The sequence below is a fragment of the Pelodiscus sinensis genome, chromosome 10, assembly GCF_049634645.1.
Source record: "Pelodiscus sinensis isolate JC-2024 chromosome 10, ASM4963464v1, whole genome shotgun sequence".
Taxonomy (NCBI): Eukaryota; Metazoa; Chordata; order Testudines; family Trionychidae; genus Pelodiscus; species Pelodiscus sinensis.
Window position 1 is genome coordinate 31634357 of NC_134720.1, and position 15842 is coordinate 31650198.

The following is a 15842-nucleotide window of genomic DNA, read 5'->3' on the forward strand; positions in this document are numbered from 1 at the left end:
TATGCTCATTGCTTGCTTACCTGCCTCTATTCATACACAATTCCCATTCAGAGACACTCAGCTGAATTTAACCTATGTTGAGCAGTGGATGTATAAGATTTGTAGAAATTCCAAACAGCCTTTCTGAGAAATGTGACTTCACCCCTGAATTTGTAGAAAGGAGACAATGAACCCTTTTTGCATAGATCTTACTGGGAACTACCCCTTCCCTAATCACCCTGTAAAGGTAATGATGTTTGAACAGGCTTTCCTGGAGTTGCATGCAGAATAGGTGGTACCTGCTACAGAATACATTGATTCTTTTAATGATATAAAATTAATGCTTTATTAGCATATAATGATAGCACTGCTAAGTTTTATCAGAATGATTCACAAAATTGAAGAATATAATACTCAGAAGCTCCTAGCTAGACAATGGGCTAGATTCTGATCTTATTTGCATTAATGAAACTGAAATAAAAATATGGCCCAATGTTTGTGTATTTACTTCCTAATTCATACTCCTTGAGTATCTCCATATGGTCTTATGTTCTTCACTAACAACATTAGATTGTACAGTTATATTTGAAAGAACATATACTCTGATATTTTAATGGTAAACCTTATTTCCCCTGTGTAAATGTTACAAATTAATGAATGTACATGACATACCAACTAGGATAAGGAATTGGCAACTTTTGAGATCAGTAAAGGGTTTCTTCTAGAAGCTGGTCTTCCAACCATACTGAGAAGCTGTTGATTCTAAATAGAACTTGGGTTAGAAGGGATGAAAACTTTCCATAGCCTTTACATTCTGCAGAAATAATAAAACTTGTCATAGGAACCTGTCTTGATTGCTCAGTTCCAAGCATTTGTCACTGATTAAATTAATTTCAAAGTCAAATACAACATCTGTACACTGATCTATTTTAAGATGGGTTTATTTTTCTGTTTCTTAAAGTACAAATTGTGATCATGTCTCTTCCCCATCACTAAAACTGATTATTTCAAATGCTTGTTAAATAATTTCAAAATGACGCTGTCAGATCTTTTTTGAATGCATCCAGCTGAACAGCAAATAGAAGTCCCATCTAAGTAAAAGTGAGGAAACATGGTGTATGTGTCATACCTCTGTAAGAGTTGTTAATTCCCCAAGGAAACAGGGAAGTAATTTTTTCTAACAGTATCTGAGATGATACTTCCCTGAGCCTAAAATAAATTCAGGTTATTGAGAAGAGAAGACAGCCTGAGGAAATGGTTCTTTCTGCACTTCAAATGTCCATTCAGCAAAATAGTCATAATTAATGGTTCATAGGAGGTAAACCCTCTTGTGGGGTAGCCATGTTAGTCTGTAACTTTAAAATCGAGTAGTCCTGTGGCACCTTAGAGACTAACCAAAATATATAGAATCATGAGCTTTCGTGGGTAAACCCCACTTCATTACCATTGAATCTAACATCAGCATTTTCTAATCATCTTCCTCTGTAGTAAAAACAACAAGGAGTCTGGTGCACCTTAAAGACTTAACAATTTTATTATGGCCTATGCTTTTTTGAGTTGCAACTCACTTCATCAGATGCATGAAGGGAAAGAAAAAGAAACAGATAGTAGGGATATAGAGATGAGTGTTACATAAGAGCTAATTTAATCAGGGTGGATGTGGATAAGAAAGTGAGAAAACCTAAAGTGGAAAATTACTTATTGCAGTGAGCGAGCCAGTCCCAGTCCCTGTTCAGACCCATTCTTTTGGTGTCAAATTTACATATGAATTGCAGTTCAGCAGTTTCATATTGCAGCCTATTTTTGAAGGTTTTTGCTTGAGGGTGGCAACTTTCAAGCCTGTAACTGTGTGTCCAGGGAGGTTAAAATGTTCTCCCACTGGTTTTTGTGTGTTACCATTTTTGATGCTTGATTTATGTTCACGTTTTCTGTTTGTCAAATGTACATGGCATAGGGACATTGCTGGCACATGATGACATGTGTCACATTAATAGATGTGCAGGAGAACAAGCCTTTGAAATTATAAGCTGATGTGGTTGGTTCCTATTCTGGTGTTAAGAGGGTATATGTATGGACAGAGTTGGCAATGAGATTTGTTGCTGGAATTGGTTCCTGGGTTAGTGTTTATGTTGTGGAGTGTGTGGTTGGTGGTGAGTATGTGTTTCATGTTGGAGGGGCTGCCTGTAAGCGAGGAATGGTCTGCCTGCTAAGGTCTGTGAGAGCAAGGGATTGTCATCTAGGATAGAGTATAGTTCCTTAATTTTGTGTTGGAGAGATTTTAGCTGGGGGCTGTAGGTATTGGCCAGTGGCGTGTTTTCTTGCTTTTTGTTGGGTTTGTCCTGTAGTAGGTGACTTCTAGGTATATGCCCCAGCCATAGCTTAATTCCCGGTTATGAATCCCAGCTCTACTCCTGGCCTTGGCCCCTAGCCCTGGCTGCAGCTCCAGGCTGTGGCTTAGCTGGTGATTCTAGCTAAGGCATCACCCCTGGTCTCCAGTGCTTTATCCCTTTGGCATGGCTCCGCCCCTCCAGCTGTGGCTGTGCCCCTGGCCATTGTCCTGGCCTAAGGGGACATGGATGCTTTCTGGTAAGAGTAGGTTGTGAGAGGAAAAGTTTGGGCATTTCCAGACTGGAGAGTACAAGTAGCCACTGAGTGAGTCTGGAAATAAAGACTTCCAATAATGTAAGATATATACTTTAATATTAATCACGAAAGCCCTTGACATTGTTGTGTCAGAATATCATGACTATTAAGTAATTGCAGCCAGGATTCTCCATTAGTTCCAGTGGTGGTCCATGCACAAATTAACTTTTAGCTAAATGTAGCCTTTCAGAACTGCCATGGAAATCTTCAAGCTCAGCTGCAGCATCTGTTTTCTCACCCTTTACTGCCATAATGATTATAATGGGAAATGAACACACTCTGTCACTCTTGGCCTTATCCAAGCACTTTGAAGTCAGTGGGAAAACTTCCATTAACTTAAGTGGGCTTTGGATTAGGTCTGGTGGCCTAGTGATTGAATAGAATTTAGCAACCTTGGGATAATTTTTGAAGAATGTGTAATGTGAATGGATGAGGAAAGCCTAAGGATGTAACTATTCTGCTTTTTATCTTCCTCTTTATCTAGCTATGGAAAATGCAGCTTCGTACATACTTGAGCCCATAATGTCTGTGGAAGTTGTAGCACCAGTTGAATTCCAAGGAGCTGTGATTGCTGGAGTTAATCGTCGTCATGGAGTGATCACAGGACAAGATGGCGTAGATGGCTATTTCACTCTGTATGCTGATGTATGTGCTGTTCAGTGTGTCTAAACCTCTTCCCTTTCAATGACAGACATAAAGATCATTTTAAGGAACTTTGTTTTAATACTAGCCAATTATCCCATCATAAGACTGGATTTTCAGGTCTCTCCTCTACGTTGGTCTTCTCTCCTGAGCCTCCAGTCTCTCGCTCCGTCTCTCTCTCTCTCTCCTCCTACTGCCTCCCCCCCTCTCTCTCAGCTCTCCTCTGCCTTCTGCCTCTCTCTCCGTCTGTCTCTTTCTCTTCTCTCCCTCCTGCATCTCACTCTCTCTCCACTCTCCTCTGTTTCCATCGGGGATGCCCCGCCCCTTGGGCATGTATGTCGCCGCTCAGCTGGGCCACCACGTGGGAGCAAGCGACACAAATGGCCTCTCTCTCTCCTCCTCCTAATTCCTCGCCCTCTTTCTCTCTCAGCTCTTGTTCGCCTCCTGCCTCTCTCTCCAATCTCTCTTTCTCTTCACCCCCTCCCTCCTCTCACTCTGTTTCTCTTCTCCTGCTGCTGCTGCGTCTCTCTCACTCTCTCTCTTGCTGTCCTCCGCCTCCTCTGTTCTCCTCGCTGTCTCCTCCGCGTCCTCTGTGTCTGCTCTGCTTTCCTCCTTTTGAATCTGGCGCCCTTTCCTGACGTCAGAGACGCACACTCGTCTAGGCCCCGCCCTCTGGCTGTTCCCTCTGGGCGGTGCTGTTGCCTCCCCCCATGGTGCGAGGCTGACTTCTGTGCGGCTCAGCCAGGCCACCGCGCGGGAGCAAGCAGCACAAGTGGCCGTGTGGGCCCCATGCTCCTCACGCTTGCTCCTGTGCGGCAGCCTGGCTGAGTGGCGCAGAAGTCAGCCAAGCGCCACGGCAGGAGGCAACAGCACTACCAAGAGGGAACAGCCAGCGTTTCAATGTTACAGAGTCTCAGACATTGGGCTACTATATGTATGATATAAGCAATCATGTTATGAATAGAAGCAATTTCTTGTTTGTTTCCCTTCATTATTATTAAATCTTTGGCTGATTTTTCTTAGTTACAAATTTGACCATATTAGTCTGACAAGTAAATTGTATCTGAGGGATAAGTGTGACTTGGTGGAAGAAGTTAAATATCATTGTATAGTGTAATTGTACAGCAGTACTATTAAACTTACTATCTTAAGTCTTCACTATTTTAGCAAAAGAGTTTTGTGCAGTGGATAGAGCATTGGACTGACACTTAGGAGACCTGAGTTTTGTTATTTGCTCTGCCATTATATGATCTTCAGTTACTCTCTATGTCCAGCAATCCCATCTGAAAAATAGGGATATTGATACTTCCCCTGCTTTGTGCATTGAGAGGTATAGGTGAAAAGTTCTTCATTGATTGAAAGGGACATTGCCAACTTTTTAAAACTAATAATTAAGTTTTCTAGTAGAGAGCACTTTAAATCAGGGATGGGGAACCTATGTCCTACAAGCCACACACAGTTCATTAGGGCTAGCTGCTGGCAGGCTGCCAGATATTTTGTTAACTTGAGTGTCCTCCAGCATGGAGCTCTGGGGTGCCCAGTGACTACGGTTAGCCATTCTCAGACAATGGGCACGAGTTTGGCCATTACTTTCCCATTGGATGGGAATAGTGAACCACGGCCAACAGAAGCTGCCTGCAGGCGCTCAAGCAAACAAACTGTCTGGAGGCCCTCCAGTAGCTAATTGTGATGTATCACTTACAGCTGGCATGGCAGAGGTTCTCCACCCCTGCTTTAAATAATATATCCAGAAGTCTTTTTTCGGTCAATTTTTCTTCTCTGTTTACAAAGGGAGAGAATTTGACCAGCTAACTATACAATGGAAGCAGTGAAACCTAATATACACAAAGTCCTGGAGGAAGTACAGAATAAACTACTTACAAAGTAGAAGAAATAGATTTTCCTCTAACTTCTTACAGTTATAGAAACCTGTAGCGTTACAAGTAGATTTGTAGATTTTTAGACAAATATGATTTTTTAAGCTGATTTGTGTCCCTTTTTACATTTAATTGTCTTATAAGTCAGGTTAAATGTATTTCGGAACAGTTGTAGGAGGTTAAAATACCTTATCAAAATTCGATCACTTTTGTCATTAATTTTCATCCCTTCATCATAAAAAAACATTTTTTAACTGCTATGGCAGCACTCTGTCTCCATCTATGGCTTTGTGTACGTGAGGAAAAATAATTCATTTGCTGACAGTGGGTGTCAGTAACATCTGTAGTTGAATCACTGCTGAACATGATTTAAATGCAAGTTTAGCCGAAGACAGACCTATTCAGTGTTGTTTCAGAAATTGTGGTTCATACCTGCAGCACAGTTCCCTCTAATTTTTTTATGCCTGTGTATGTGTGGAATGACTTTTGTTATGTGCACCAATATCAAAATGATGTAGCACAAAATGAAAGTCATTACACACACAGACAGTGTGTGACCTGGGTCAAGCCAATGGGTTGAAATGCAGGACAGGGCTCAGGCAGAGAATTGAGATGTGGGATGAGGGCTTTGGCTGAAGGTGTGGATTCTGGGGTGGGTCCCTGTCCTAGGAAGTGAGTCCCCAGTTCTTTCTCACCACAGCAGCATGGGGCTAGGTGAGAAGCACCTCTCCACAGCTGGCCGCAACAGCTCCAGCAGGCATAGCCAGTGGTAGCGGGAAGGGCACAAGGCAGGGCACCTGTCTCCCAGCCAGGGCAGGTCCAGGTTAGGCTTGGTGGGGGCCAGGGAAGGGACACCTGTCCCCTGGTAGAGGCAGCTCTTTAATTCAAAATTACATTGAAAAATTCCATGATTGTACGGGAATAACATGTATAACATAATTTAAATTGAATTTCAGGTGCCACTGAATAATATGTTTGGATACGCCTCAGAACTGAGATCTTTCACAGAGGTAAGTCAGCAAATAAACTCTGGATTGCTTTTGTTGAAGTATACCGGATTTACAGAAATAAGCATATGAGCATGTGTTTATCGGCAGGTCACAATAGTGACAGCAACAATAGAAAAGAGAATCTAAATTGTAAGTACAGGCAGTCCCCGACTTACGTGGATCCGACTTACGTCGGATCCCTAGATACGAACAGGGTGAGGCAACTCCCGCACATGCGCAGCAGCATTCCCGGGGCTCGCTCACCTGGGTCCTAGGATCCTCCTCCTCCTCGGGCCGGCTCCGACTGGGGTCCCGCAGAGCTGCCGGGCAGAGGAAAAGTGCCTCCCCACGCCCGCTGCCTCCCCCCACCCTCCTGCCAGCAACAGGCTGCCCCCTCCCCTGAGCAACAGACTGCCGAACAGACAAAAGCAGCCTCTCTGCCCCTCCTCCCCCTATACATGCCGGGCTCCCGGAGCGCAGCAGCATCCCCGGGGCTCGCTCACCTGGGTCCTAGAATCCACCTCCTCCTCCTCTTCGGCCGGCTCCAACTGGCCTCTGCCTGCAGCAGCTGGCCACAGGGACAGGGATCCCGCAGAGCTGCCGGGCAGAGGAAAAGTGCCTCCCCACGCCCGCTGCCCCCCCCCCCCCCGGCCTGGCATCCTGCACGCCTCCCCCCTCCCCCCCTGCCAGCAACAGGCTGCCCCCTCCCCTGAGCAACAGGCTGCCGAACAGCAGACAAAAGCAGCCTCTCCGCCCCTCCTCCCCCTATACATGCTGGGCTCCCTGGGCAAACAAAGACTCCACCAAAACAAACAAAGTGCTGGCCTCATTGTGTTAGCAAAAAAAGGACCCTCCTCCTAGAACCCTGGGTGGTGTGTGGAAATAAAGCTATTAACTCAAAGCTTGGTGCAGAGCTGTTTGGTATTTGATGAGTTACTCCTTTAGTCCTGAGTTTGTCACAGGGACAGAAATAGATGTGAAATCTTCTGAACAGGGGAACAAACAGCAAAACAAATATTAGAGGGGAGTTAACCTTTCCCTATGCTATCCAAAACTAAAAAAAATGTTTGGCTAGAGTTTCCCCTACAATATGTACCAGTTCTGACTTACATACAAATTCAACTTAAGAACAAACCTACAGTCCCTATCTTGTACGTAACCCGGGGACTGCCTGTAGAGTCAAAATATGAATATGTACATAACTAATGTGGTTTATTCAAGAGTACTCAGCTTTATTAATTTCTGTGGCAGTGAGAAGCTGTACTGATGTTAGACACTAGAACAAAAATGGGACAGATGCCTGTAATGCATTATTAATAATTTAATATTTAGACATAATTATTGTGACTGAGAGTAATAACTGTAGAAAGGGGATGGTGTAAGGAAGGATTTGGGTTATGGTAAAGTGATCTACAGTTACCCAGGTTGAGCATGTGCACATTTAAATGGTCAAGTAGGATTTTTTTAAATTACTATTGGCGCATTTTGGGCCAACAGAAAAGAAGAAATCTTAAGTAGTAGTTTGAATTAAGACAAATAGAGGCATAGAATAGTATTAGGGGGAGCTTCACTCATGGAAAAACATACAGAAATAGAAGCAGTTGTACTGCCTCATATTGGGTTATAAAGGAAATGGCTTAGTCATACAAATATCCAGTCCCCTGTGGTGTCATACATTGTGTACCCTATTACATAATGTGACAATCTAACTTGACATCATTTTGGACATGGGCTCCAGATTCAACTGAGACCACGTCTTCTAAAAGGGGAGACATCCCCAGACTTACTAAATTTAGAAAGGCCCGTGGCCATCAGTCTGTCTGGGCTGATGGCTGTTTTCACAGAAAACAGTACAGCCTGTGACAATTTTATACTAGTAATTAATAGCCAGAATAACTCAATAGACATTGCTTTTACAAGAAGTTTAGAAAGGAGGTAAAAGACTAGATCTTTGTATGATGCATTCGTCCTTAAAATGGTTATCATCCAAGACTTTTAAGTTATTGCCAAAGTTTCATTGTATGTAAACTTCCTGTAGCAGTATGTTCTTTTAACAACAGTAATTAATGATTTTAGAAACTTTAAATGTTTACAAATGGGCTGATAATCAAACTGCAGATTCTTGGAATTCTAGGAGATGGAAATTTCTCCTTTCTAAGCAAAAAATATTAGGTTGTTGAAATAAAGGGCCGGATTTTCAGCTGATACAATAACAACATAGTTTTTTTAAATCAGTGGAGCTCTGCTAATTTATAACAACTAAGGTTCTGAAACATAGTTTTCAGTTGGTTAGAATACACAGTAAATATACAGGTATTGCCTCCTGTCGTGGCATATGCACACCCCATCTCTTGGGAGAGGTTACACGAGAGCGTGGTCGCCACCTCATCAGCTGTTGGACCACCGGAAGTCTCTGTCTTAGTCTATGGACCCTCTCCCTTGGTCCAGGGTAGTATTCTGTAGTGGCAAGAGTCAGTGCAAGGTGGCCCTCTGACTCAGGGTAGCATGGCGTGGTAGCCCAGATCAATAAAGTATGGTCCTTTAGGGCATCATGGGGGTCAGTTGCTCCAGTAGGGGGACCCAGGCCCACCATTTTTCACCAGGTCCTGCCCCAGAGCCCTGTGATTGGCAGAGTGGTCTGCCACTCCCTCGGCAGAGAATCTGGCTGAAACACACTGAGTTTACCTAGGTGGGAGAGGTCGCTCCTACACCCTCCCTGGGTCACTTTCTGTTGGCACTGGTGGGATGGCATCCCATGAAGTGGCTGGGTCTTCTTTTTCCCCTGCAGCTGCTTCTTCCTGGGATTGCTCGGGGGCTGTGTGGCAGCAGTCTCCTGGGGTTCTGTCTCCTCCTGTCTGGATTGCTGTCTGGTGGAGTCTGGAAGCTCCAGCTAAAGGTCCTTCTCCTTCAGTGTCCAGTCTAGACTGAGCTGTTCTGCTGCCTTTTTTGCTGCTCCAGCATTTGGAGTATGCCCATTCTGGGTGAAGGGGTAGGACTTCCTCCACACACAAGTTTTAATCCCACTTGTTTCAGTGCGGGGTATGTACACTCCATCGCTCCTCTTTTGTTGAGGAGAGTCTGATAGGGATACAACAGAGTATTGAGGGAATCAAATCAACACATTCCATACAATCTGCATCTAGGATGCTTTTTTCCCTTTGGAAGGGTGTGTTCAGACTATTCTCCATTCAGTTAATGGAACAGTATTGGCAGGGCTGATATTTGGAGAATTCTGCCATTTTTTTTTTCTCAATGAAGTTCTGTATGGCCCTGGTTCAAGAAAGCATCCTTCTTCCATTTAAGTCAATGAGATTTATGCTAGGGATGTGTTAGTGCACACGATTAAACAGTTACCCGATGAGCCTGGACATTTAAAATCTTGCCTTGAGAACTTGACCTATTGTTATTCCCGGCCAATGGGAGCTATGGGATGTGGAGTGGACCAGGACACTGCTTCCTGCAGCTCTCATTGGCCAGGAATGGTGATCCGCAGTCAGAGAGCTGCAAGTGGCTGTGGTAATTAAACTGTTTGTTGGCCTACCAGGGGCTAACTTTGGAGAACCACATCTGACGCAGGGCCACTTATTGCCTGCCCCTGGCATAGAAGCTTCTTTCCAAGTCCAAATTATGTTGCCCATTTTGAATTTTTGTGCAGGTAATGAAGTTTTTTGAAAGCAGCACTTCAGTAAGCAAAATCTCCATCTTTAATCATACGAATTTTTAAGACTGTATGCTAACTTAATTACAGGTTGGACCTCCCTGATCTGGCACCCTTGGGACCTGACCAGTCAAAGCAGGGAAGTTTCCCTCTTTTCATGGCCCATGCGGCTGTGCTGCCACTGGGCTAGGGCTCCAGCTTACCCGTGCTGCTTCTCCAGCCACCCCGGAGCTCTCTAGCAGCTGCTGGGGCTGGAGCTCTGCAATCAGGGTCAGAGCTCCCCAGCCACAGCTAGAGCTCCATGGTTGTAGCCAGGCTGGAGCCCCCCAGCCGCTGGGGCCAAAACTCCCTGCTGTGCTGCCCCTTCTTCCCGCTGCCACCAGACTTTCCTGTTCCTGGGCTCTGTGGTCCAAGAACATCTGTGGTCCATGCCGGATCATGGATGTTGAAAGACCAGAGAGTCCCAGTTAAGGGAGGTACAACCTGTAGTAGAATTACTCTAAGGCTGTGGCTACATTGGCAAGATTTTGCGCAAAAACAGCTGCTTTTGCGCAAAATCTTGCCACCTGTCTACACTGGCTGCGAGTACTTGCGCAAGAACACTGACGTTCTAATGTAGGAAATCAGTGCTTCTTGCGCAAATACTCTGATGCTCCCGCTCAGGGATAAGCCCTCTTGCGCAAGAAAGCCCGATGGCTAAAATGGCCATTGGAGCTTTCTTGCGCAAGAGAGCGCCTACACTGGCACGTATGCTTTTGCACAAAAGCACATCTCTTGCGCAAAGGCACATGCCAGTGTAAACGCTCTCTTGCGCAAATGCTTTAATGCAAAAATTCTTGCGTTAAAAGTATTTGTGCAAAATCATGTCAGTGTAGACGTAGCCTAATAGAGAGATTTTCTGTACATAAATCACTCATGAATAGCAATGCAACGTTCATTTTTACATGCAGGTACATCTATGTGTGAGGCCTTCAGTGGGTCATTATTAACACCAGCATCATTCTTTTCCAAAAAATGAGAAAGCAAAATTATAAGCCAATGGTAGTCTATAAAACTATTTGCTTCTACTTCTTTCCAAGAAAAATATACTGTTTGTGAAATAAACCTGGTCTTTCATTGCTATATATTTCATTATGTGACTTTGCATGCTTTAGTTGTAGTTATTAGTGCATACTGCATTGCCGAGTACTGTGTAATCTGACTGTAAACACAAACATACATGACAGTGTCCCTAACTTTGATTTTCCTCCCCTTCAGGGAAAGGGGGAATATACAATGGAATACAGTAGATACCAGCCATGTTTACCTAGTACTCAAGAAGAACTAATTCACAAATACCTAGAAGCAACTGGACAACTTCCCGTGAAAAAGGGCAAGGCCAAGAGCTGACTTTTGCCTCCTCCTGAGTGTTAATTAGCAAATTTTCACAATCTTCTGACAAACTTTCTCTCCTGCAACGCTGTGCAACATCAGTGACTCAACACATCCAGGGTGAATGGATGAAGTCAGACTGTATCAACACCTAATCGTTGTTAAAAGCATCTTCCTTTACAATGCATTCAGAAGTTACCTGGCAATCATGGCTGAAATGGTCACATATGAATTCCATTCATTAGCAAAAAAAAAAAAAAAATCTGTTTAATTATAATATTTTGTCTTATAAATGTTTGTTTTTAAAAACTTGTATTAAAATTATATAGTAATTATTTTTGTTACTTGGAAAAATATGCTACTGTAACTATTGTTCCTCAGTTTTGAATCCTGTAGGATCCCAATTAAGAGGACTAAATTTTCACAGCTTGATGGGCATCAGGTGGGTGAATTCTTATCTAACAGAAGGAAAATTTACCCCTAAAGGCTGTTCCCAAACAAATCCCTTTGCTTCTGCAAGTCAACTCGTTAACAATATGTATTTCAGGAAGTGAATATAGATACTATTTTTCTTCCAATTCCAAAACAAAATTCTAATATCTTCCAAAGTCATAAATAATCCACCAGTGAAATGTATCTATCAATGCAATTTGCTGCCTACCAGCTCTGCTCAGGACAGATGAGCCCACTATAGTGAATTTGAAAATAATTGCTAAGGGTTTAGCATTATACCATCTTTAAATATAATTAAAAGCAAATATCTTTCAAGTGTTATGGATTTAACTACTGTTTAATTTGCTTGCCTATTACCATGTTCTCCAATCTTTCCATTGGGATCTTTTTGTGGCTGCTGAACAAACATAAAATAAACAAAAGCTATGCTAATTCTTCACTAAATCTCACATTCAAGAAGATAGTTTTATCCCCCATTGATATTAGCATCAACAGAGATCCTCAGAATTGATTAATTAGTTCCCATCAAGTTGTTGCACAGAGTAAAAAACAGGCTATTATAATTGGGTGAGAGAGAAAGGATATTGTTATTGTGCTTTAATTAGTTTTTATTACCTAATCAAAAGAATAACTTCAATTTTCACATGCACACTGGTTCTTTCCCAACAACTGCAACTCCTGCTACGCTTACAACATTATCTGCAGATTTCCAGTTAATAGATCATGAGGTGGGAGAAAGGTGTGAAGTTCAAAATCAATAAAGTGTGTTTGGGCCAATGTTCCTGGCTCCTTATTCTGGTTGTCCAGTCACAGAACAGAAAAGACAGTTGCCAATTCTGTAACTGGTGTTCTTCGAGATGTGTTGCTCATGCCCTTTCCACATTAGGGGTGTGTGCTCACCACATGCACCAGTGCCAGAAATTTTTCCCTTAGCAGTATCCATAGAAGGGCCGCTCTGCCACCCTCTGGCGTAGGGATGTGAATGACTAATTGACAAGTTAGTCGACTAGTCACTTCCCCCGCCCTTGCTGCCTCGAACATAAAAAGGCAGCAAGGCAGGGGAAAGAGGAGAGGGTACTTCAAAGCAGCAGCGCTGCATTGACTCTTAGGCCAGACCCTGGGCTCCATGCGGTGCTGCTACTTTGAAATGCTGCATGGAGCCTGGGGCCAGCTGGGGTGTCCCCAGGCTGCACGTGGTGTTTCAAAGCAGCAGTGCTGCATGGAGCCTGGGATCAGCTAGGGACTTCTCTGCTGACCCCCAAGCTCTGTGCGGCACTGCCACTTTGAAATGCCACGAGGAGCCTGACGCCTGGCTCCCCACGGCATTTCAAAGCAGCAACGCCACATGGAGCCTGGGGTCAATGGGAGAGTCCCAAGCTGACTCCAGGCTTCACATGGTGCTTTGACCTTTGAAGTGTAGCCAGCACCCACCCCATCTCTTCTTTCCCCCACCTACTCCATACAGTGAGCTCCTTATCTCCCCCTTCCCAGGAGGCTTGAGAGTGCTGATTTTCTTCCTCTCTCTCCTTGCGCAGATTGGACTCTCCAAACTCCTTTCCCTTCTGACTCCCCCTCAGACAATTCATTACTTACTCACTCACTCCCTCTCCTCCCCCATCCCTGCCACTTATTCTCTCCTTATCTAGCTTCATTTAGCTGCTTGCTCAGCAAGAGGATGCCCCACCCCTGCAGGTCAGCTGAGTTCCCTGATTGTGGGGAGCTTTGAATTTGAGCAAAGCTTAGAAAACAGCTGTGCGACTGCTCAGGCGCGCAGCTTACAGGGAACCTTGATGCCTGCCAAACACAAAAGGACAGCTAGCTTCCCATTTTTTATAGATTTCACTTTTGGTAGGAACTTCTTGTTCTCTCTCCCACCTTCTATGGAAAATTGCCTGGTCAGACCTTACCATTTGGGGTGGTCACATGTCTTCCTAAGACCAACCACTGCTTAGACTTAAAGGACAAAGAGGCTGTTTACAGGTGATCACCCAGACATTGAGGGTAATACCATTGATGGCTTTCATTTGCACATTTAAAGCCATAAAACTTTCTGAGGAAGTGGGTCTGGCCCACGAAAGCTCATCATCTAATAAACCATCTTGTTAGTCTTTAAAGTGCTACATTGTCCTGCATTTTGCTTCAGCTACCCCAGACTAACACGGCTACATTTCTATCACTATAAAACTTTCCATACCCCATATTTCTAACTTTACATGCAAGAATGATACATACACCCAAATAAGATATACAGATCCAGCAGATTGTAACATTAAAATCGATAGGTTACATGAGGTATTTTGTCCAAAGCATCTTTGAGTTATGCGTATTTGTATCTATAAATCAATTTCATTTAAAGCATGGAGGGGGAACCATCACACTCCAGTTTGTACAAATAAAACCTAAGCAATGCTAGTAAAAGCAGTGAATGTTCCATGTAGCGTCACTGCAAGAAGGAATTTAGGGTGGGGGAAGGTGACGATGCTCCCCTTCCCATTATACTGTGGATGCAGGTGCCACTCAAGAGGGCACCAGAGCCACGTTCTTACAGATACTGCTGAGGGAAAAACTTCTGGCAAGGGTGCATGTGGCAAGGAGACGCATCTAATGTGGAATGGACATGAGCAATCACTTGAAGAACCACAGTGACATGCTTTGTCTAAGCATTCACAAAAAGAGAAGAGGATTATTTTAAAATAACTATTGGAAACAAATTTGATTTCAAGGATTTTCTAGGTACACATAGATACAAAATAGATGCACCTAGCTCTATGCACACTAAACCTTATAGGATTAAATCCTGTTTGATCTACTCATGTATATACATTGGATCACGTCCTCTATAAGGACCTGTTATGACCTGGCAAAGGTTTCATCCCATTCTGCTGACAGCACATTCTACAAGAGCTCCGGTGTCCTCGGTAGTATTCCTTGAGAGCATCCCGATTCAAGATATATGCCAAACATGTCATTCATGCATACATGTACATTGCATTACATGTACACACAGCATTAAAGGGATAACGTGGCTTTCAGAAGGGCAATCCTTGCTTTAGCCATGAGTACCTACCCCTCCTCCAGTGGAACTGCTGATAAGTCACCTATTGGAATGCATATGAGCAGTGTTTCTTAAACTTTTTAAGACCGAGGAACACCAAACAATATTTTTTTTAAATGAGGAACACCAAGGCTTTTTTTGTTGAGCAAAAAAAAAAAAGTTATTGAGGGGGAAAAAAAGGTTGCCTGCCCCTTTAAGGGCAGCCGTTTTGAATTCTGTTCTCTGTGGCACACCTCCAACTGCCTCGTGGCACACCGGTGTGCCGCAGAACACAGTTTAAGAAACACTGCACATGAGCAATCACTTTAAAAAAAAAAGTTACTTATCTTTCATAGCTGTTGTTCAAGATGCATTGCTCATGTTCATTCCAAATCTCACCTGCCTCCCCTCTGTCAGAATATTCTAGCAAGAAGGAACTGAGAGGGCGGGGGAGAGAGGTGTTGGAAGTGTCTTATACATTCCACCATAGTGCAGGAGGCTCCATAGCTAACCAGATGGTGATTTCTGCCGATTGTGTGTGCACGTACATGCCCCTGTTGGAATGGACATGACCAGCACATCATGAAGAACAATAGTTATGAAAGGTAGGTAACTGTTTTTTACTCAGTGGAATTACACCAATATAAATCTACATGAGTGATTAAGATTCTGTGTTTCTGGGCTGTTGGAAGTTTATTTTACGACAAGGTGTCTTGCACATGTTTTATTGGATTTGTAACATGGTAACACAGCTTGTGTACGGAGTTTAGTGGACAGTTATTTTCTCTTTGGGTGGTAACGGTTCAAGAATTTTTAGGGGTCACTTCTTTTTTTTATGTCACTGTCATGGCTCCTTCCCCACTCTGGCATGATAAATGCAGAAGTGGGGGCCAGCAAGTGTACCCCAAAGCCTTATCTACCAGGCTTTGGTATAAAACTTCCCCCAAGATCTTAAAAACCTAGATCTTGGGAATAAAACTTCCACTGCCACCACCCAAATGTTGCTAAAGAAACCAGGGGAAAGATCATTTGGGAAATCTTCCCCCTAAAACAAAAATCAGGGCACACCATTAACCACTGCCAGGTTAATAAAAGAAAAGAAAGAACTTTTATTATTACAACAATATTCTGGTTGCAAGTATAATGACTAGAGAGGAAGGTAACAAAATATACTCATGGAGAAACTCCATGGGCCT

At 43.5% G+C, this 15842-nt stretch overlaps 1 protein-coding gene across 1 annotated transcript in view; it reads left to right on the top strand.

Annotated features, from left to right (window-relative positions):
- The window catches only part of GFM1 (G elongation factor mitochondrial 1), a 71066-nt gene extending 58675 nt beyond the window's left edge, over positions 1-12391 (top strand). Inside the window, exons 16-18 of the mRNA XM_006123452.4 lie at positions 3107-3267; positions 6098-6151; positions 11046-12391. Of these exons, the coding sequence (XP_006123514.2) occupies positions 3107-3267; positions 6098-6151; positions 11046-11177 (347 nt within the window). The 3' untranslated portion in view covers positions 11178-12391. The remainder of the gene's footprint in view (positions 1-3106; positions 3268-6097; positions 6152-11045) is intronic.
- The last annotated feature ends 3451 nt before the right edge of the window (positions 12392-15842 follow it).